At 39.3% G+C, this 22,598-nt stretch overlaps 2 protein-coding genes across 2 annotated transcripts; one reads left to right on the plus strand and one right to left on the minus strand.

Annotated features, from left to right (window-relative positions):
- Nucleotides 1-228: 228 nt before the first annotated feature.
- On the plus strand, nt 229-2,049 carry LOC131239103 (pentatricopeptide repeat-containing protein At3g49170, chloroplastic-like). Its single transcript, XM_058236660.1, has 2 exons — nt 229-733; nt 1,916-2,049. The coding sequence occupies exons 1-2, from the start codon at nt 229-231 to the stop codon at nt 2,047-2,049; spliced, it is 639 nt and encodes a 212-aa protein (XP_058092643.1).
- On the minus strand, nt 1,993-10,464 carry LOC131240839 (prefoldin subunit 6). Its single transcript, XM_058239335.1, has 5 exons — nt 10,295-10,464; nt 10,104-10,174; nt 9,897-10,021; nt 5,388-5,448; nt 1,993-2,276 (listed from the first exon to the last, which is right to left on the minus strand). Exons 1-5 carry the CDS (start codon nt 10,368-10,370, stop codon nt 2,223-2,225), a joined length of 387 nt encoding a protein of 128 aa, XP_058095318.1. The 5' UTR covers nt 10,371-10,464; the 3' UTR covers nt 1,993-2,222.
- Nucleotides 10,465-22,598: the final 12,134 nt, after the last annotated feature.

Genomic DNA, 22,598 nt, shown 5'->3' on the forward strand with positions numbered 1-22,598 from the left:
AGGTCATCAGTTCCTGTCAATGATTACATCTTGTCTAGCTGCCTATCAACTTGCGCTAGCTTGGTAGCATTGGACATGGGCAAACAAATTCATGCCAAAACCATCAAAACTGAATTTGAATCTCATTTACATGTCAATTGCGGCATCATGAACATATATTGTAAATGTGAAGACGCACGCAAGTTTTTTGATAAAATGGGGGGACATAATGTGATGTCCTGGACAACAATGGTGTCCGGATATGCCCATCACGGGCTCGGAAAGGACACTCTTGAGCTGTTTGACAAGATGAACGAGGCCGGAGTGGAGCCTGGTAGCATTACCTTTGTTGGGGTTCTTTCGTCATGTAGCCATATTTGGTTTGTAAAGGAAGGCTGGCATCACTTTGAGTCCATGAAGAATGACTACGGTTTGGATGCAACAATAAACCACAATGCATGCATGGTCGGTCTAATCGGTCAAGCCGAACGCATGGATGAAGCAGAAGCCTTTATAAACAAGGCGTCATTCCAATCAAAAGCTCTCCTGTGGAGGACAATGCTGGGTGCCTACGGCAAGCATATGAATGTTGAAGCAGGAAACCGGATCGCTGAAATACTAGTCAAGTTGGAACGAGATCAACCTTCCACTTATGTCCTGTTATCAAACATTTATAGATCAGCTTCAATGTGGGAAGATTCCATGGAAGTGAGAAGGAAAATGAGAAAAGGGAATATGAACAAAGACCCTGGCCGTAGTTGGATTCAAGTGCAACCTAAGGGCATGTTTGGTTGCCACTTAAAAAATGAATTCATCTCATTTTATATAGCACCAATTAACTGCTAGAGATCATAGTTTATATAGATAAGCCTGTTTACATAATATTGTTGCAGTTAAAATAGCTTTCACAAACAATGGATGTTACACTTTTGTAGAGTGGCTATTTCTTTTTTTAAACAGCAGCATCAAGGGGCCGAATAAGGGTTGTTTTATGCTACAGCCGTTTTTCAACCATGACAATATGTGCCGATGATAACACCTTTTTTCCTTCTTTTTTTCCCCAACCAATTTCACAGCCAACATTACTATTATATATGTATCACAATAACATTTGCATACTTCTATGATGTCATAACACCATCTCTAAAACCTTGTTTTTTAATCGCGCTGTGGTCGTAAATTAAAAGCACAAGCACATTGCAAATTATGCATTTTTAGCTGAAAAACCATAGGCTAATGCCATTGTATGATGAGAAAATGGTTTGTGCTGATAATAGCCATTGTTTCATTATTCTACTATGTAACAGTTATTAGGAAAATAGCACCCAACAGTTTCCATACAATGGCCGGTGTCAAAAGAAAAAGAAAAAAAGAGCTTATCAATTTAGCTAAGATGGAAGTTTCACCATACCAAGCATTTCCTTTGGTCATATTAGTTAAAAGGGCCCATTTAGATGCACCCTGAAAAGGGTGGTTTGATGCCAAAACACCATTTTAAGCAAAACCACAGTTGGTTCATATGTTTGGATGCACTTTCACAAACCATTATCTGATCTCCCACTCAGCGAAATAAGCGCTGAAAGCCCGCTCACTGAAAACCAATTGGAATTGATTCTTAGCAAGCCTGATTGACAAAATTGCGGGAAACCCTCTTTTGCGGGACCTTGATCAATTTTATGACCCTCGAAATACCTACAAAGATGAGCCATAGGACTTCTTGCAGTTTTCCACAGTATGCATGGCTTTTCATTTCTGACTAGTGGAACTCATGGTTCGGCAATCCAGACCATTGCTCAAATGCATCCCACTGGATGGACCATTCTCCAAAACTCTCCCAAATTGGTTGACCCTAGTAGCATTACCAATCTTGGGAAATTTTTTCATCAAACATAGACCGTAGACCATTGCTGTATCTCTTCTAACTGTCCACTTATAGGCTGCAAATCACAAACTGATGGTCGCATGGCTAAGATGGACTATTGTGGCACCATCCTTGGTTTAGCGACAAAAGAGGAGAAAAAGAACAGGCATGGAAGCATTGTAATTGAAACCCTTTCACATCCTGAATAGACTGGAAGCCGGTTGGGCAGGTGCTTAGTTACTTTACTACAAGCTTCATGTATAAATAGTAGAGAGAGGACCTTGAAGAAACGGCCAAAAAACGAAAAAAAGAAAAGAAAAGAAAAGAAAAAAAAGAAAAAAGAGCGGCGGTGAGCCAGCCCATGGATGCCCACAAAGGGAGACTAGGACTTCTTCCCAGCCTGGAGAGCTTGCATCTTCCGTTGTAATTTTAATATCTGCAAAATAGCAATACCTTCAGTCAATCCAAGTTTTGGGTGAAATGAAACAACAGCATTATTTATTTATTTTATTTTTTTGAGTTTTGTATGAAAGGAGAAATAAAAATTTTGGAAAGCATGAATTTCCTTCCATTCATAGTGGTTGCCTACTGCTTCTCCAAAATTGCCGCACTAAAAAGGAAATGGAGTGTTGAGTTCCACTTTTTCTTTATTATTATTATTCCTGTACTACCTTGTGACTAAATCTATCATCTGGTCATGGCCCACACAGGTGAAGTGTAGTGCTAACAGAAGGTCAAAAGAGTTCATATTTTAGCTTCATCAGTTCACATATACAAGGTTTTTGAAATTTTTGCAATTTGATTATCTTTCCATAAATGGGACACACCTACCATCAATTTAAGTTGTCTCAAAGTAAAAGATGAGAATGCTGAGCCAAAGTCTCCCCCCACTCCACCCATTTATCCAATCAACATGCCATGGCCCGTCACTTAGGACTTTTGGCGAAGGGGACAATAAATATCGATGGTGGGCCCAAAGACGAGAGAACCCAACACCCTCCATCCTCAAGTCGAAATACTACAGTGACTGTGGATAAATCATCATACCCAAGAATAGTAATTGATGTGAACTCCACTTCATCAGCGATTAATATCTGAAACAGTATTTCTAACTATTTACAAGGCAAAAGTTTGATCCAAAACAATATCCGCCAAACTGGAGATTAACCCTCCTCTTTACCCAGGATGGTGGCAGGATGGGATGTCCCCATTATGCAAAGCTCGCCAATTCCTCTTATCTACGGGTGCAACTTGGGCAGGTTGGGTCAGGTTGAGGGTCAACCCAACCTCAAGAGGACCCAACCCAACCTGAATTCCAATCCGAGGTGCCCAACCCACCCAAATTCTCATATTCATGACCTAACCCAACCCATTCTGACCAACCCATCCCGGTTCAAATACATGTGATAATTCCCAACCTGACATAAACTGACCCGAATTAGCTCAACCCGAACCCAACCCAATTTTAAATCGGGCTGGCATTTTCCAACCCTAATCCAACAGACAGAGGACCTTGACCACGCTGACCCGAACTCCCTTTGGGTCAATCAACCTGAACCCAAGTTGCAGCTCTAATATCTACGGAATAAAACCACCTCAAACTTACTGAACTTCATGCTATCTGGAATGATGTACATCTTCCAATGCAACATGGTGAAGATTCCATCCTACTGAAAACCACCATACACAGATAAGATATCACCCCACAGCAACTGCTATAACTAACATAGATGTTAACAGAGGAGAGGAATCTTAATGACGATCACCGTTAGAAAGAAAATAATTGCCCTTTCCAACAAGCCCAAATCTCTGAACACCCATCAGTCGCTTCTCTACAAGTGCTGCAAACCATCACAACAATTGTTACATCATCCTGCTCTTAGTCTCTCGCATTACCATGCAGAGAACCCATGGCAGATTACAAAGAGATCACCGACAGAGCACGTTAACTCCAACTGATGGCAAAATAGCTTCCTATATACTAAAATAAAGCAATCCGATCAGCCTTCTGTGAGGATCCCATTGACCAAACCCCCAACAATATGTGAAGATTTACTCCAAGCATGTCTTCCATCACCAGTACGTCCCAGAAATACTAATCCATAAAAGAAAGCAGCACTGCGCCACTGAATGGGAAACCCAGCAGATAGGAATTGGGTAAATCTAAGATCATGGGTAAGGGGAGTTCGAGCCATGGCTCAATGGTGGGCTGTCTTCACTTCAATGTTGGGGTTTTAGATTTTACATGCAGTTTACCTTCCAAAACAAAGAAACCCTCCTGAAGCAGGAAAGAAAAACCCCTGCTCTGCAACTTCCTCAATGGTGCCCCCGTTTTTTTTTACATTTTGATGAGCAGCAGTAAAGTCTACTGAAAGGAACTGTTACTGAAACGGGTACAAATCCCTGACACAAGGAGACAACCTTGAGTTCCCCTAACCACCTACAAGTCTGCAGAACTCCAGACACCTATGTTTGAATGCATGCAGAGACCATTTGTTCCAAATGCCATGCATCATCACAAAGTATGTTACAGAACTCTTTAGCTAAATTATTGTACCTCAATTCTCCATAGCATCTAACTCTCCAACAAACCACAAAGCTCATAAGACTAAACGATCCTGCACAAGAAAGAAATCCTAGAGATCTTGCTGCTTGTAAAACAAATGTCTCCCTCCCTCCCAGGCCATCACCAAATCCTCCAATCGCATCTACCCAATAGAGCTCAACTTCAATTAGCAAAGCCCAGAACTCTACAAAGAACCTCCATGTACCGCTACAAAAATGCACCACACCCTTTTTGTACAATGACCTACATTCTTGCACGTGTACACAAAATACACAACGAATGAATTAGAAGTATTATGGTGTGGATTATTTCATTATAAACCAAACAATTTCACTGTATAATATGAATGTCAATATTAAGAAGAAGCTCAATCATATCACATTTTGTGGTGCATACATCTTTTTCTCCAAAGGTCATGCACATCATATGTATCCTGAAATACTTTAACCTCAGCAGCAACACTAAAGGAAGATTAACCAAAAAAATTTAAAAAATAAAAACAAAAAATCCAAAAAAGAGGCCACCAAGTTAACATAGCTAAAGACCCTAGAAGTGATGGATGCTACAAAATGGGAAAGAACAATAAATGAATGAATTCAACAGAACAACCAACAATAAATTTCTTGTAGATAGTGTTCCCATTTAGCCCTGTGATCTCCTTATTTTCCAGTCTTGCAATTTTGGGCTTTGCCCCTTCTTTTCAGACGAATTTCTATATATTGAGTCATGAAACAAAATAGCAGCTCCACCAATCAATCGATTGTAACCTGATAGGTTAGATGGAGAAAATAATCTTGAAAGGTGCTAGGTCAATTGAGCCAAAGACATAGATATTAGAAACCAAAACAACATTCATGCATTGACTCAGGTAGATTCTATCTACCATTCTATAACATCACTTAAAGCAAAATATGAAAGCATTAAGTTATTAACATATAATCTTTATGAAGATATAAGAGATGACAGGCAGACAATACAAACCGATTCTTTTTTGCTGTTTTGTTTCTCTTCCAAGTCCTGAAGAGTTCCATCAAGACGCTTCCTATGGGGCAGAAACAAATTCTTAGGTATTATGAATCAACATTTGAACAATGTGACAATTACAGTTATGAAATGCAAGCCTGTGGAACACAACAAACACAGAATTGAACAGGGTGGTTACAGGAGAAGAATGCAAAAAAAAAAAAAAAAAACCACTCATGTCAGGCGGTTTTTAGACCTTGAAACTGTCAGACAGGTCAAAGAAAGACAAATATTAAATATATGAAAATTATAGGCGTTTTTCTAAGCAAAATTATAGGCACTGTATAATCCTCAGTCAATAGAAATGCCATTTTTAAATTCCAGCCCAGAACGGTATGCATGGTGCCCACCTTTAAGTAAGCTAAGCAACCCATTTAGTGACATTCATCATGCACAGTGGCCATGCCCATATATCTCCCCCATCAGATGATCCAGCCATCCAGTTGGTGGTTTCTGCATTTTTGCAATTTGCAACTGTTGACTGCATCCTGCTGCTTGGTTTTCAACAAATACCAGTTATCCACTACCAATCTCTCCTCCACATCATTCAACAAAAGGTTTAAAGTATAAAAGTTGGTTCTCGTGAATTGTCCTCATGAGATTGCAAGTGTCCAAGCAAACTTCTCTCGTTGTGACCCTATAGTTAAAGATCTACCGGACATGCATATTCTGCAGGAATATTTGTTGTCGAATCCATCCAAACTAAGCCTAAGAAAAAATAGCAGCATTTCATCTTCCAGTTGCTAGGTGTACTGGATTATGCCCATTAATAGTAACAAAATCATCTCACTCTCTTTCTTAAATGGTTAGCTCTAGAAGGCAAGCCATTCTCCCTATGATATCTGACCATCATTGTTCCGTTTTTTACATAAAAAGCCATACCACCAAGTTTCCAACATGAACCTCATCGAATATAATACATGATTTTTTGGATGAATACATATAAATACATGATTCTTTTCCACCAATTGGAAGTCTTCTGCACTAACGTGGTGAACACTAGGACTACATTTGGATGAATTAAGGTAAGGAATTGCAACTATTACCTTAATAAAGTGGAAATGACTAAATTGTAACTACCTCCCTTGATGTTCATATTAAGGGACTAGGTTCCAAATTTCAATCGTAGTTCGAAAGCCAGAAACTCAACTCAAATCTCCAGCTGGATTGGGGGTCAACCCTAAGAATCATTTGAGTCTCCACGAAACTCCACTCAGGCGTCATCATCATCATCACAGCCTTGTCCTGACCATTTGCGACTCGGCTTGGTTTTTTTTTTTTTAAGGATGTCGGCTTGGTTTTTAAGTTAAGAACATTTTCAATTAAATTAAAAAGACCAAAAATAGTTATAAACAACTTAGCAGATGAAATCACATTTTTCAAACCGAGATTCCACTCCGGACTCTATTCTATATCATCTTCCTTCTCTATTCCTTTCTATCTAAAAGAGATATTTTCCCAAAAACTTCATCTCTCTTCTTCCCTTCCTCTCAAAAACCATCCAAATCATCTTTTTCTTCAACTTTTCATCATCCAACTTCAACCCCAACCGAAATAAACTATTGAGGACCCAAAAACCGTAGCTAACGACCCACATATGCGAGCCCCTAGGCTGACTATATGGACAACTGCTCAATCCTTTGATTTTCCCTTACTTTCCCCATCAAAACCCATCAATTCCCCATCCGTAATCCTACCATAAACCCTAGATCCTCATTTTCTTATTTTCCTCAATTTCTAAAAACCTTAATTCCAAAATCTCCAATTATCATGAACCCTAATTTTTCAAAATTCAGATTTTCCCATTCCTAACCCTAATCATAAAACCTACAAATTTGTCCCTTGAGTATGGAATGTGCCTATGCTAAATTGGAAGTTCTATTCTTCCATCAGGACTAGTTTTAATTGTTTATGTGATTTCTTAGCATGCGGGCATGTGATTTAAGTTAAATCAAATTTTTTTCCTATTGTTTACTCTTAATTACTTGGTGGATTAGCATCTTTTGTTAATTGAATTACTTTATAGACTCTTTCATAATCTCCACGTTGCATGCTAGCATTAAATCATGTGTCCTGCATGACTATGCCATCCACCCTATAGGTTCTGTATAACAGGGTCACCCCACCATGAAAGTTGGACACCCCAAAAATCAAATTGATCCAACCATTATGTGGGCCACCATGTGAATTTCATGGCTTTTTGGAGGTTGTCCATTGGTTTCTATGGTGTGGCCACATATGATTGGATAGGCTTGCCTTTTGGGGCATCCCATTGTCATGGTTGGGCTCACTTAATGCAAGGGTCAGTGGCATACAAACATGGTGCAACTCAGTAATCAAGTCAATGAGATTTAGATACCCAAATTGTAAAGAAATTTTAAAAAAAAAAAAAAAAAAAAATACTCACAAGAAAAATGGAGTAGAGAGCGAGAGAGGAAACTTTTATTGATATCAACCTTTTCTCTTACAAAACTTAAAAGAAAAACCACATTTAGAAAATATTCGAATCCACCTACTCCTACACCACTAACCCCTTTTATAGATGCTAAAGGAATCTTTAATTGAAATCTCTACAACTAAAAGAATCAATAACAATTTATTACAAACTAATCTAATCTTTCTCAATATGACAAAAGTTCAATGAAAATAAAACATGTAAGCAATTAAATCTCTAAATCTAGCCCATATCTTCAGTCATATCAATTACATTCTCATCACATTTTAAAATTAGCCTCCCATATCTTCCAAAAATAGTAAATTATAATCTCCAAATCTATAAATAATCAACCTAAAAATCAGCACACGTTTGGTCTACGGTGGGCTATGGGCATACATTATTGGTGGGTCCTACAGTTAGAGGTGTACACGAACCGAGCTAGCTCAGTTAGCTAGCTCAACTCGACTCGAAAAAGCTCGATTCAACTCGGTTCGAAGCTAAGTTTGAGCCGAGTCAAGCTGATTTTTTTAGCTCAAAAATGAGTTCGAGCCGAGTTCGGGCTGGCCCCAGCTCAACTCGACTCGGATCGAACCCAACTCGAATCGAACTCGGATCGAACCAGTTCGGTGCCTCGGTTACTTTGATATTGATGTTGCTCACCAAGTGTTTGATGAAATGACTCAACGAAGTGTGGCTGGTGGTAAGGAAGGTATGTATATGAAACAAACACCCTTTTTTTTTTTTTCTTTTTTTTGTTGCTTAGAAGGTGTTTGATAACATACCTGAAAAAGTTTTGTTGTTGTTTTACATATAGTGGGATTTTGAAGGTGTAATCCAGGTGTTTATGGAAATGCTGCACAGGCAAACTCGGCTCGAACTAGCCCGAGCTGCTGACCGAACCGAGCCGAGCTGGCCGGTTAGGCTTGAGGACCAAGTCGAGCCAAGTTTGAGCTAAGGTCAGCTAGCCAGCTCGACTCGGTTCGACTCGATGTACACCCCTACCTACAGTGGGCCTAGATGGGCCATGGGCCTGCATCAATTCCCCCCGAGTTGTAAAGAACTTGATTCCGATGACTTAGACACTTCATTCAAGTAGTAGAGGCCCAGATCCAATCTTTTCAAGTCCTTACCCGTGATCCATGTGCATTCAGAATAGGGTTTGTTCTTTCATTTCACCAAGTATTGCCTGTATTGGCCCCATCGAGTGTTAGCAGTCTTCATTCACAACACTTGTTCAACTTCTTCCTTCTTTTTGTTGGGAGTTGTTTATTCATATTGATAATGACTTCATTTTGCATGTTAGACTCCTCATTATCTACTTTGCACCTTCAGACTTAAACTGCAAGGCAGCCATTAACTGTTGTTGTGCTCGTTCGCCTCCCTAAGGTGTTAGAAGATTTGCACCAGAGCTTGATAGTGTTGATGGATCTGCTCTGAAAGTTTTATCAATTCCCCCATTCCTACTCAAGCTGTGGCCTGCATAAATTGTGTTGATCCTTGCTCTGGTACCAAATTGTTACATTCCTGCACGTATCGAATGGCCTGATTCGATTTCTTTGAGGGAAATCGTACCTCCTAATTCACTTGTTCATTCCTTGAGAAAAAAGAGAAGTAAACCAAAGACAACACAAATAAACCATAACCAAAGACAACCCAACAAAATCCCCTCTTCTCATACTTGCTGGAAATAAAGGCACAACCTAATAGGAAAGACGTAAAAGATATTCTAAAATAGAAAGATTGCGAGAGGGAGCTTCTCAGCAGGTGAATGAATAAGCATGTGACTAACTTTTGCATGCAGGTGAATAACTAGTACAATGATGAGCTTATTCTATAATAGAGGAACCTGCCTCTATAGATGTCATGAAAGAAGAATAAATTTCCTTTTCTTTTATTCATGTTCTTTTTTTTCTTTTTTCTTTTTTGGATTAAAGAAATAACCATACGAATTCATCCGGGAAAAAAAAAAAAACAGAAAACAGAAGGGGCGAAAATTGAGAAGCGAAAAGAGAACGGAAAAGGAAACATACAATTCAGCAGAGATGTATTCGATCCTCTTGCGGACATTAGCATTGGCTTCAGCCAGGTCTTGCTTCACCAGCACCGGACCGATCAATTTGTACACGTTCGCATCCTCATTCAACAGATCCAATTCCTACTAATCAAACGAATATATGAATTCGTCGGAAATTATACATGGAAATAGGGGAAATGGGCAGGGAATAATGTGAAATTACCTTGAGGACCAGTTCGTTCTCGCCAAGCTGAATCGTGTACTGCTTTCTTACTTGATGATTCTTCGCAATATCTGCAGGTAGGATATTTAAGGAAGAAAAATAGGATTAAGAATGGTGGGAAAGAGAGCAGGAAGGATGGGTGGAAAGGGAGGGTTAGGGTATTAGAGAGAGAGAGAAAGGGTTGAAATTACCTTTTTGGAGCTTGCTGAGAGCATTGGCCTGGTTTTCAAGATCGTGCTGTACTTCTCTGACGGCAGACGAAGCCATTTCTTCTTCCGATTCTTCTTCGAGGCGCTCTCTTTCACTCTATTTACTTCGGGCAGGGCGGGTCGTTCCTACTGAGTTCGTTTAGCCTCTGTCGCGACTCAGTATTCATTGGGCGGCGTTGCGCACTGGGGCCGCGTGTTGAGTGTCTGATGATCGGAACCGTTCAAGTTGTGGACTACTGGACCTGGAGTGGCGACGTCGCTACTGTCAGTGTTATGTGGGCCTCACATGACGTATGTATTTTATCCACGCCGTCCATCATTTTGCCAGCTCATTTCAGGGCATAAGCCAAAAATTGAGGGAGATCCAAATCTTCGGTGGACCACACCTTAGGAAACAGTGGTGATTCAAAGCACACCATTAAAACTTCTTGAAGCACAAAAGTTTCCGATCGAGCTGATATTTGTGTTTTTTCCTTTCAACCAGGTGCTAATCAACAGGTTTGATAGAAAATGAACATTATAGTTAGCCCATGAAGTTTTTTTAACGGTGGGCGTCAAATCACCATTTTCTATTAGGGGTGCACGTCAAATCAGTAGAACCGTGGAACCGGAATGACACTAATCTAACGGTCCGGTTTGGCCCGGTTCCAGACTGCACCAGTTCTGGTTCCAAATTTCTAAGAGTTGTTGAATACGGTTTAGTTCCAATTTAGGGCCATATAGAACCAAACCGAACTGTAAACCGAACCATGGAAGGATTGAAGATGATGAGGGATGATCAAGGGTTAGTTAAAGAATAGCATGAGATTAATAGGAGAGAATATACCAGAAATGATGCTACCGTTGGATGCAAGTTCAATAATGGAGCATTGGCAACAGATTCGGGGAACGGCGGTGAACGCAGAGGCCGGTGATGATAGTGGTGCCAATAGTATTTGGTTGGGGTTTTTCGAACAGCAGGTGCAACCTTGCTGGAAACAATGATGATTGCGGATGGGTTTGGGCAGGCTGCATATTGAAACAACAATGGAGGTGGATTTCGATGGAGAGCCTCGAGCAATGGATTGAGTCACAGTCTATTGCTGAATTGGGAACCGATCCGAATTTGAACTGTTTTTCATGTTCTGATTCCATTTTGGTTCTAGGGTGCTAATAATCCGGTTCCAATTCCGAAAATCGTAGAACCGTTAGTAACGGTTCAGTTCCAGTTTCACCCCAGAACTAGACTGAACCGACCGGTGTGCACCCCTATTTCCCATGGTGTGGTCCATGTGAGATTTAGATCAGCTTTATTTTTGACCTCATGTCTTAAAATGACCTGACAAAATGAATGAACGTAGGTGCAAGCACCCACCAGGACTGGTTACAGGTGGGTTCCAACGCTGGTTACAGGTGGGTTCCAACGCCATTCCTATCCTAGGTGGGCTCTAGGAAGTTTTTAATGGTAGGCCTTTGATCACTAGTGTTTCTTAAGGTGTTGTCCGCTTTAGATTTTAGATTTGGATCTTCATTTTTCTTCTATCACACATTAAAAAATCTATCTACGGCATTGATATAAAACACATATATTAAGGCAAAATTAATATACAGCATGGATATACAACACATACATCAAGGTGGCCCAGGGTCAATCACTGACGGAAGGTGTGGTCCTGCCCTGGAAATTTTGATGGATGGCATGGATATACAGCACATCGGTTACCTGGACGCCCATCAAAAGGCTCTCGTTGAAAGTTCTTGGGAATCTAAGTGGGCCCACCTTGATGTTTGTAAGAAATCCATATCGTCCATCCGTTTTAAGAGCTCATTTTAGGGTATGAAACCAAAAACGTGCTTGATCCAGAACCCAAGTGTGCCACACGAGGGGAAACAGTGGGACACCGTTGAAATATTTACATGGCTACAGAAGTTTTTTATCAGGCTAAGATTTTTTGTTTTCAATTAATCCCAGTGGGAATGACCTTATAAATGGTTTGGATGGCATATAAACATCTACGGTGTATCCCAAGAAGGTTTCAATGGTAGACATTTTTTTCTCCAATTTTCCCTCTGGTGTGGCCCACTTGGTTTTTGGATCTAACTTATTTTTAGTTTCACATACTAAAATAAACTCACAAAACGGATGAACGGGGTGGATTTCCCACCAACATCAAGGTAGGCCCCACCCAGATTCCGAGCGCACTAACTTAGTACCAAAGGCTTTCACAGGAAATCCGCGTCCCCGTTAGCTGGCCTGACCAAATCCGCCCCGTATGACGAACACATGCAAAAGACTGAGTCCCCCTTGGTCCAATGGTCCTATCTCAGTAAAAAGATTTGGACAAATAAAACGAAAGCTAGAATTGCTCAACCCATACGATTTGAGATTGTGACTCAGCGACAGCGGATTCCACAATCTTTCTTTATTTTTTATTACTATTTATTTATTGTTTAATGCACGACTGCATGCAGACCCAATCTCACGCTCAGCTCGAATATCAAGTGACACTCAAGTCGGAGTGAGTATTTTGCAGTGTACATGCCATCATGTCGAGGTGTTTGCTCCTCTATTTTGACGCATATCTGGCATCCAACCCATCCATCAAGCGTGGCCCACTACGAAGACAATGCATCCCAAAAAATAGGTCGATCAAAAACTTACGTTACCAACACCAAATTAATGTAAATATCAGCCCAAGTCTTCTGAATTCAAGTGGTGTGGCCCACCTTGGTTCTGGATCATATTGATTTTTTGTTCGTATCTTCTTCGTGTTGGTAGGACAGATGCTGATCATGATGATCTTCATCTTAGTAAGGTTCATGGAGTGAATGGGTGAGATGGGTAAATAGACACCGGAGTGGGACCAAACACAACATAATCATTTTTTTTCTATAGTGGGTGTCGCCTCCATTGTGATCCACTTAGCTTTGTTTTTGGACTAAGAAACAAACACTAAGGGTTGCACCCAATGGACAGAATGGACGGAATGGATTTACTATAAACATCATGGGTGGTCGCCCAATGGACGGGATGGATTTCCAATAAATATCATGGGCGGTCCCCATGCAAACTATCCTCTAAGAATTCCAGTCGAGTCATCCAAGTCGACACGGTCAGGTCCTGGGTGACTCAAAGTCACCACTACTTGAGCATTCAGGTAGGCTGTATTGGAATTTGGAAGGCTCGGGGCAAAACCAGTTCATATCGGACCATACATGCCAGTTTGGGCTTCTTTCTTTCAAACTTGACTCTGAGAGGTTTTGAGAGCGATATTTATGATCAGGAGATGTTTCCAAAGGCATTTTAGAAAATGCCATATATGAAAATCAAGGTAGCGCACTCATCATGTGAGCCACGCATATGTTGAACCTTGATTGTTGGACTTTTCCTTACTATTCATTTTTCTCATACAAAATTGATATGACCAACATTATTTTTGGTCCATGGAATGTTGTGATGTGGTAGCCACTCAATCCATGGCATGCCTTTGGTCTCTTCCTATGTAAGGAGAACTTCTTTGATACTCTGGCAAACTATTAAGCTCCATGCATAAGGCACTTGAAACTCATACATGCAACAAACACCACTAATTAAACAGGCTATAAATCATGGAATCTACTGTTGCTGGTCCCATTAGAAAACTAACCATTAAGTAGTTTTGTAAAGCAACTTCTATAGTCATTTTTCCAAAGGTCAACCTGTTTGCTAAAACCATCTCAAAGGCAGATATTTGGATGACTAAGGCCAGTTTTAAACCTACTTCATTCATTTTGGATACTCGCTGAAGTTTCCATGTCTAGTTTTTAAAAGGGTGTAAGCGGGCGCATGCAGAGACACTAAGCAGTGTTTCATGAGTGCTAAGCTAACCAAGGAAATTGAGTAGAGCTGTTGGACGTAGCAAAATTCTGCTGTAACCCGTAGAAAAGCGCTGCATCCACCAGTTTAAGCTAGCAATTAGCCAACAACTGTTGCTGAGTCCTAACTCTAAAATCATATTTATTGGACAACCCAACCTTCATTTCATGGATGCTTTCTTTTTTGTTGAAAACGATTTAACTTGCGGTTTGTAGATTTTTATTTTTTATTTTATTTTTTGAAATTGTGAATTATTTTTTAAAATTTATTCATGCATGCATAGACTAATCTCTGTTTTGTATCCATTTTGAGTTAGTATATGAGATGTAACTTGAGTGCAAGTGTACATGCAGCCTGAGTATCCTATAACTCCACAGAAAATGGGTCACCTGACTTGCTTGCCAGAGTTTGGTAGGTCGATGGACGACCATTTTAGGTGATCTCTCGCTTATGGTAGAATGGATGTGACCCGCTCATGTTTAGGGGACCATTACACCCTTCACAGAGTTAGACAATTGATAAGGTGAAGAGGAATGGACGACCGTGATTGATAGACCTAGAGCATAACATGAATTGAGCTAGCTTGGTCAACTTGCTTAGTTCGGCTCAAATAACTCGTCTCGAAGTTATGTTCAAGCCCAGTTAAGCTGATTTTTTTAGCTCGAAAGGATTTTTAGTTGAGGTTGAGCTGCCCTAAGTTTGACTTGATGCTCGGCCGGAACTTGACTCACTTCGGCTCGACTCAAAAGCTTGAGCTTCAACTTGGCTCAAAAACTCAAGCTCGAACTCGGCTCGAGTTGACCCAAGCTACTGAATAAATTGAGGTGAGCCGAACTCGAACTGGGATAGGCTCTGGCCATTCCATGCCGAGTTGTGCCCATCTCGACTCGGTTTGGCTCATGTACAACTCTAGATAGACCGAACAAGATGGACAGTCTTGATTCACAAGTCTCCTTGACATACCGTCTGCTAACTTGGTTGTACCGTGCCGATGTTGCGTGCGTGTCGGTGACCCTGTCCACTCATCAGTAGGTCCCACTGGGTAAATTCTTGAAGGAACATTAGGATGGTCCACTTATTAGTTAGCTCACACGTGTCCTGATAATACAGGTTTATAAAAGATAGACCCACATTCAACATTGAACGCACATGACCCAGAGGTTTGCTCGAAGGCAGCCGGATGTTTTGGAATGTGATACGATGGAGCCTTATCCTTTGAATCTGGATCATCTTCCAGTGATCAAAACTGTTTATTTGATGAGTGACAAGTTGTGTGGTAGATAAACAATAAATAAATCTCTTAAATTTGATTATTTCAGCCACTTAGAATTTAGTTCTTTTGCTTTGGAAATGGATGATCACCATGACTACTGTGTAATCAAGGTGTGGAACATTCAATTCAAATCTCTAAGGAATCCCATGTCCCGAAGAAGCCCCATCACATAAACGGTCCAGGCAATTGAAGAAAACCCTAATTTGAGTAAATTTTCTCATTGTAATAAATCAAAACGTATTTGAGCAAACCTAAGGAGTTGTTTGGATGATGGTAAGTTTGGTAAGGGAAAGTAATTAATTTACAAGTCACTAATATGTGATGTTTGGAGGAGAAAATTTACTTGTAAGTTACTAATAGGCAAATCTGTAAGGAAACTTTATGAGGTTAAGGGTAAGCCAAGATGTATTTGAACAAATCTAAGGGGTCATTTAATGCCCTAAGTTTTGTAAGTAATAAGTGATTTACAATTAAGTTACTTACAGGTGATGTATGAAAGAGGAAATTCACTTGTAAGTCACTCACAACTTTAAAACTTATAGACATCCTAACAACCCCTAAATAAAATTGTGTTTATAGAATGAAAAATAGAGAAATAATTATGCCAAAATATAAGGGAGAAATAAATACCTCTACAAAATTTTTATTAGGATATATCCAAAACTGCTGGACATGGACCCTATATGGTCGAGCCCAACAAAGCACTCACACGTGTGGTGAGTCAAAGATGGCTTACATGAACCATGCTCTAACTATAGAATCCAGGATGTTAGCTGACATGAATGATTCTTGTCTTAATGATGGGTAAGATTTCATCCCACAATTGTTAAGGGTTCTTTACCGTTAAAAACCTATATTTAGAACCGATGTGGAGGTCACATAGATTCCAAAAATCATCTCTCTTGCATAAGGCTATTCTCTAGTAAGGTATGATGACCTTTACATATCTATTAACGAGGGTAGGCCAATCTTCGTTTGCTATTGCGTGAGCTATCCATCTTGGGCAAAGTTGCTAGAGTGGTGGAATCTTTCCTTATTCTCTTGTAGAACTCATTGATTATGAGTTTGTTCAAGTCATCATCTTAAAGCTACTGTGATATATATGTAGCCTGATTCAGGTTTGCTTCTGCTATATTAGTGTTCACATGGTCAGACACCAGATATAACCATGAGTGACAAAAATATATTGCAAAGGATATGTCCGATTGAGCTTTAACCATTAGATTAAGCTTTTCTTTAATGAGCCAAACCATTAATATGGAGGGTGTTGCATTAGATAGGAGGTGGAAAAAAAAAAAGAAAGAAGAAGAAGCAAAATTTCTCTCATTTGAATGTAAACCCTTCGGTTATTTCGAAGTGAATGAGATTATTTATGTCCAAACGAAAAGAGACAAATGACCAAGGGTTATAATATTCTCATATAATGGCTTACTTAGGAGCATGGAATTGTAATAAGAATTTGTGATCCAAAATATTTAGTTCCATTTGCAGCATGGAATTTTTGAAATCTTGGATTTCAGGAAATATATTTCAAAGCTTGGATTTTGACTATTTAATTCTTCTAATTATTTTGTGATACATTCATGCGATAATGAATGTGTTGATTTAAATACTTTCAAATATTATAAACACTATACATGTGCAACATACTACAGTCATTGCATTGAGCTATTTTAAGATAACATTAAGAAGAAGGCATTTTTAAGCTTTTTGTTACCTACAAAAGTGGGCTCACGAATTCACATTTGAAATAAAACTCTACATATTTGTTTTAGGTAATTGTTCAATTTTTATTTTTATTTTTATTTTACTGATGTAGCCCACATTATGATTGCTTAGGCTTGATTTTGCAGTGTCCCGTCATTATGCCATGAATTCAAGTAAAAAAATACATGGATGTGAATGAATGTAAATACTTTATGAAAGAAGAGATCGTAGTCATGGCGGTTAGAGATGACCCCATTATCTTGAATTTTGTAATCTAAGGGTCTCCATTATAATTGAAAAAAAGGTGAAATTTCTGAATTTTTAACCACCCTATAATTGACATCTAAGATTTTCAGGGTCATAAATGACCCTCCTTTTACAAATTTCAAAATTCAATTTCCAACTGGCCAAAATTGGAGTTTTTTAGGGGCTACTTATGAGCCATTTGGTACCTTGGGTTCAAGTGTAATTAAGGGTAAAGAAAGGTTTTTTGTGGGTTTGGGAGCTATGCCTTGGGGGTAAATGGATTTCGAAGTAATTTAGATCCTCGATTTTGGGTGTTTAGTAAAACGTACCTTTCAACTGGGATTGGAGGTGAAATCATCTCCAACAGTTTCCTATTAAAAAAGGGATTCGCATAGACAGATCCTGACTCCATCTCTCTCCACCAAATGCTCTCTTAGCTCCCTCTCCATTGATTCTGGCGACTGAATTCATTGATTTCGGCTCACTCTCTCTGTTGTTTACCGTTGACATTGATTCGGGTGCATCATCGTTGCTATTAAAGAGCAACACCGTTCGGTGACCCAACTACATTATATATCGCGGACGCGGATTGTGTCCTATTCCTGCCCGTCTCTAGCCACGAATGGGCAGTTCTGTGGGTGGGCTCAACATGATGTATCTGTTTATCCACGCTGTCCACTCCTTCTCTCGTGTCATTTTTAGGAATGCCTATAAAAATAGGCAAATCCAAAGCTCAAGTGGACCACACCAAATAATAAGCTTGGGTTGCATTAAATGCACAAAGCATGTATGCATGTTGCATTAAATGCGACAGTCATTCGTGCTTTGGTCGACTTGAGAAAAGAGATGGACTGCATAGATAAACAGATACACGACGGTGGTCCCACCCACATAACTGCCCAACCGTGGCTAGGGACGGGCAGGGTTATAATGCAATGCAATCCGCGTTTGCATGACCCGACTCCGGTATTTTGAACCCATCTCGTCTGCTACTAGAGTTAATTGGGGTGCAACATTGCTCCTGCGTGGCCGATGATTGGTGAACCAACTCACAACTCATTGATCTGATGGCCCGTATCGTGGATGGGCCATGCCCAAAATGTTTCCTTACCATTATTGCCATGTAAATGTATGGTAGCCCACATCATGAATGGTTTATATTTGATGGCATACAAATTCTTTCTTACCATTGATATGATGGCCTGCATCATTAGATGGGCTATGCATGGTTAAAAAGAAATGCACGAATTATCCATATTCAACTAAGAAAAGTCCATAAATTTGATGATTAGGACCTTCTAATTGAGATCTTTTGGGCATGGGCTGTCAGGTCGATTACCTTGTAAAAGCTACCTTTGGTTGTCGGGTATTACAGTCCCCAGCCAAGAGATTAGTATATGTTTAGCTAAAAGTGAGGCCATTAGTTGAGTAATCCATACCTAGAGCTAGAGCTGTATACGAGTTGAACCGAGTAGAGCTTGGCAAGACTCGGTCAACAGCTAACTCCAGCTCAAACTCGGCTCGGCTCAGCCCTGGAGCCTAACTTGCCAACTTGGCTTGGTTCGATCAGCAGCTCAGGCCAACTCGAGCTGAGTTCAAGCCCGTAAGACATTTTCTCAAACATATATAATGCATCTTCAATCTCTTATATAATGTGAAACAATAACAACACATTATGGTTATTTCATCAAACAATTACCGAACAATATAAAAAAACAAGATACGGCGACAATTATATAGTGTAAGGTTTCTTTTAATAGTAATTTGTTTCATATCATTCCTTGCCACTGACCAATTTTGCGAAGAATATACGCATCTGAAACAACATTTTGCTGAGTTATTTCATCAAACACTTGGCAAGTCATTGAACTGATTCGATCCAAGTCAATTTGAGTTGAGGTTCAAGCCGTGTCGAGTCAAGCTTGAACTTGGCTCAAATTTTTTTCAAGCTCCAAAAACGAGCTCGACTCAGTCCGAATCTAATTTCGAGTTGAAGCAAGTCAGAGCTTTTTTGAGACGAGTCAAACAAGTTGACTGAGCTAACTCTACTCGTGTACAGCTCTATCCATGTCATTGATATGATTGGCCTCAATTTGAATGGCCATCCAAAAGAAAATGTTCCAAATTGGAGGATTGTAGCTATAAAATCTTTAGTATTTATTCAAGTATATTTTTCTAAAATGTAATTTACATGGTGTGTGTGTGTGTACACACATTGGAATAGTTAACTTTCATCATTTTCAATATGTAGAGTTTTAGTTTAATTATAAATTAGAGGGATCACTTTGATGGCCTACATGAGGCTCAAAATTACTTTATTTTTAGTCAAAGTATATATTTTAATGTATATTATTTTATTTTACTTTGATCAAATTCAAGTTCTCGTGAATATATTATATAATACCAATGCATTTTTAATTTAAATTGCCAAACTATATATATATATATATATATATATATATATATATATATATATATATATATATATGGAAAAGGTACTATGCGCTCGACCTCACGATAAGCTCCCGTGAGGTCGAATTGTGTGGGCCCCACCGTGATGCGTGTCAACCATCAACACCGTGCATTTGATGGGTCCCCTCTAAATTATGGGATATCCCAAAAATCAGCCATATACGGAACTCAGGTGGGCCATACCATCTAAAATCATGTGAAGACACCGTTAAAACATATAAAAGCACTTGGTGGGGCCCACCTGAGTTTTGAATGCTGCTGAAACTTGGTCTGAACCCTCATCCAAGTGGGACACACATAATGGATGGGCTGGATTTGCAAACCACATCTCGGTGGGCCCAAAAAATGATTATGAATGTTTTAATGGTGCGCGGCTCCTCCCCACTTCTGTATGTGGTGTGACCCACACAAGTCATGGATTGACTTGATTTTTGAGACCTAGGCCCACGATGGAATGGTGCATCTGACTGATGGGGTAGATGTTCAAAACGCATCTCGGTGGGGCCCACACAGCTCGACCTCATGGGACGGACTCGTGAGGTTGAGAGCATAGTACCTTTTCCCATATATATATATATATATATAAAAGGTTTTCAAAGACAATCGTGAATTCTAGATCACTTTAAATCTAGTTTAGTTATGATTTGGATTCCAATGAATCTCAAATATAAGTTGCCAAATGAATTACCATAAGATTTTCTTTTATATTTATCCGCATCAAGGTGAGTAGCCACCATATAAATGATTTGGGTTCATTATAATATGCTTGCAGATTTTAAGGTTAACCTATTAGCAAATATATTGTAATGAGTTAAGATGTAATCTAGCAAGCTTGACATAAGAAGGGCGTGAAAAAAGTGAAGAGAAAGATCATCGTCTTTCTTGAATGGTTAAAACCTTGAATTCATAGGGGAGGTTTTGAATTCATAAAAAATAATAAGTAAAAACTTTTACTTGTAATATGCATGATTTCTCGATTATACCACTAATAAAGAATAAATAAAACCTTAATTTGACAATTCTTAAAATAGGAGAATTTTAATCATAATATAATTTCTAATTAAACTAAAATAGAATTTACCAAAAATAATAATTAAGTTTATCTAAAAATAGAAAGTCATAAATTAAACTTACCGAAGGATTCCCACCATGATTACAATTAATCTATATAAAACACGGAAATTTAAGACTCTAAAAAATAAGGAAATACAACAAAAGTTGGAATTACTAAAAATAATATATATTTTTTCTAAAATCTTGATTTTTAACTGGAAGCATTCATTTTCGTGCGGAATGAATGGACGCGACTTGCAATATTGGTCAATTGATCCTGAATGGCCGGCTACATAAAGATTGATAGATTGTGCGTTCTATAATAATACTTGGATATAAAATTATGGCCAAGTTACTATTCATACTTTAAATGACAATTCCTCTTATTTTGAATAAAATTTTCTAAGCTGAACGTGTTTGGGCGAGTTACGTCATGCCTTACGCAGGAGTATGCCTGTATTCAATAGACTGCTCACTTTCGTTTGTCCTGATTTGCAGTCAATCATTGCAAAGAAAGGAATGCATCTGGACCGATCTTCCATTAAAACCCCTCAATAGTCCTCTTGATTGGTAAGAGGACTATTGGAGTAAAGTCCGCAAAACATGGAATAAATTTTACCACAAGCAATTTGATAAGGTGGGATTTGATCGTGCATGATAAGATATAAGTATGATTGAAAGTTATTTGGTGAGCCAACCATCTTAACACCGTAACCATCATGCGAAGTCTCTGATGGCAAGGTTGCGGTGCAATCCACACCACATGAGTATGCATATATTATCGTGTGCATAAGATCCACACCATTTATCAGTTGCGCCACTGAATCTTTGGCGTTGATCAAGAGCATCACGTGGAAAAAAAAAAAAAACCTCTAAAGGCCTCACCATACGAAAGAACGTAAATCACAACTAAAAACTCTAATTTACATGGCGGGGCAAGTTGAGATATAGGACATCGTGATTTTTTTAAAGTCCCGTCACTAGGGTGATTGCCATCAAATGTATAGATTGGATGGCAAACGTGAACCACTGTCGGCGCACACTTCACTAACAACGCACCTTATGGATGGTGTGGATCTCGTGCACGTCTCGTCCGCGTGGCCCCCAATTAGTTGCAGGCACGCCCTTTCTGTCAACTCACAGTCATGCCAGCGGTAAAAAAAAGAAAAAAAAAAAAGAAAAAGAAAAACTTGGATGCTCTAGCAGAGCCTGATAGATGATACACAGGCCCTGGGAATTTACTTAGCAATTGCAGACGTGGCGTCGAAATCATGGTATCCAGTCTGTTAACTGAATAACTTATCGATGAGTATTTATCAGATGGTTAAAAATGAAAAATCTAATGGTTCTATTTCAACGAACAAGAATACACGCATCAGCGTATAGGGGGTTATTGCAACAGTGTTGCTTGATGACAGTGGTTTGCATGATCTATCGGTTTTATTTAAATTAATATATGCCACGTGTATAACTTCTGAGTGCTAGCGTATCAAGCGTCCTGGGAAGCCTGATTGTCATATAAGCCCTGAGCTATTTCCTTTTTTCTTATTAATAAAGAAGGTCAGTGTCGGCGGACTATTACAGTGAATGAGTAGTCCGCTTGCTGGGCCGGATGATCGGACCGTCGAAGAGGTAGGTATCACCATAAGCAGTCCACTTGTAAAGCAAGAGTTGCCACAGACGTCTAATAATACCTAAAA

This window comes from Magnolia sinica, chromosome 3 (genome assembly GCF_029962835.1).
Source record: "Magnolia sinica isolate HGM2019 chromosome 3, MsV1, whole genome shotgun sequence".
Classification (NCBI taxonomy): Eukaryota; Viridiplantae; Streptophyta; class Magnoliopsida; order Magnoliales; family Magnoliaceae; genus Magnolia; species Magnolia sinica.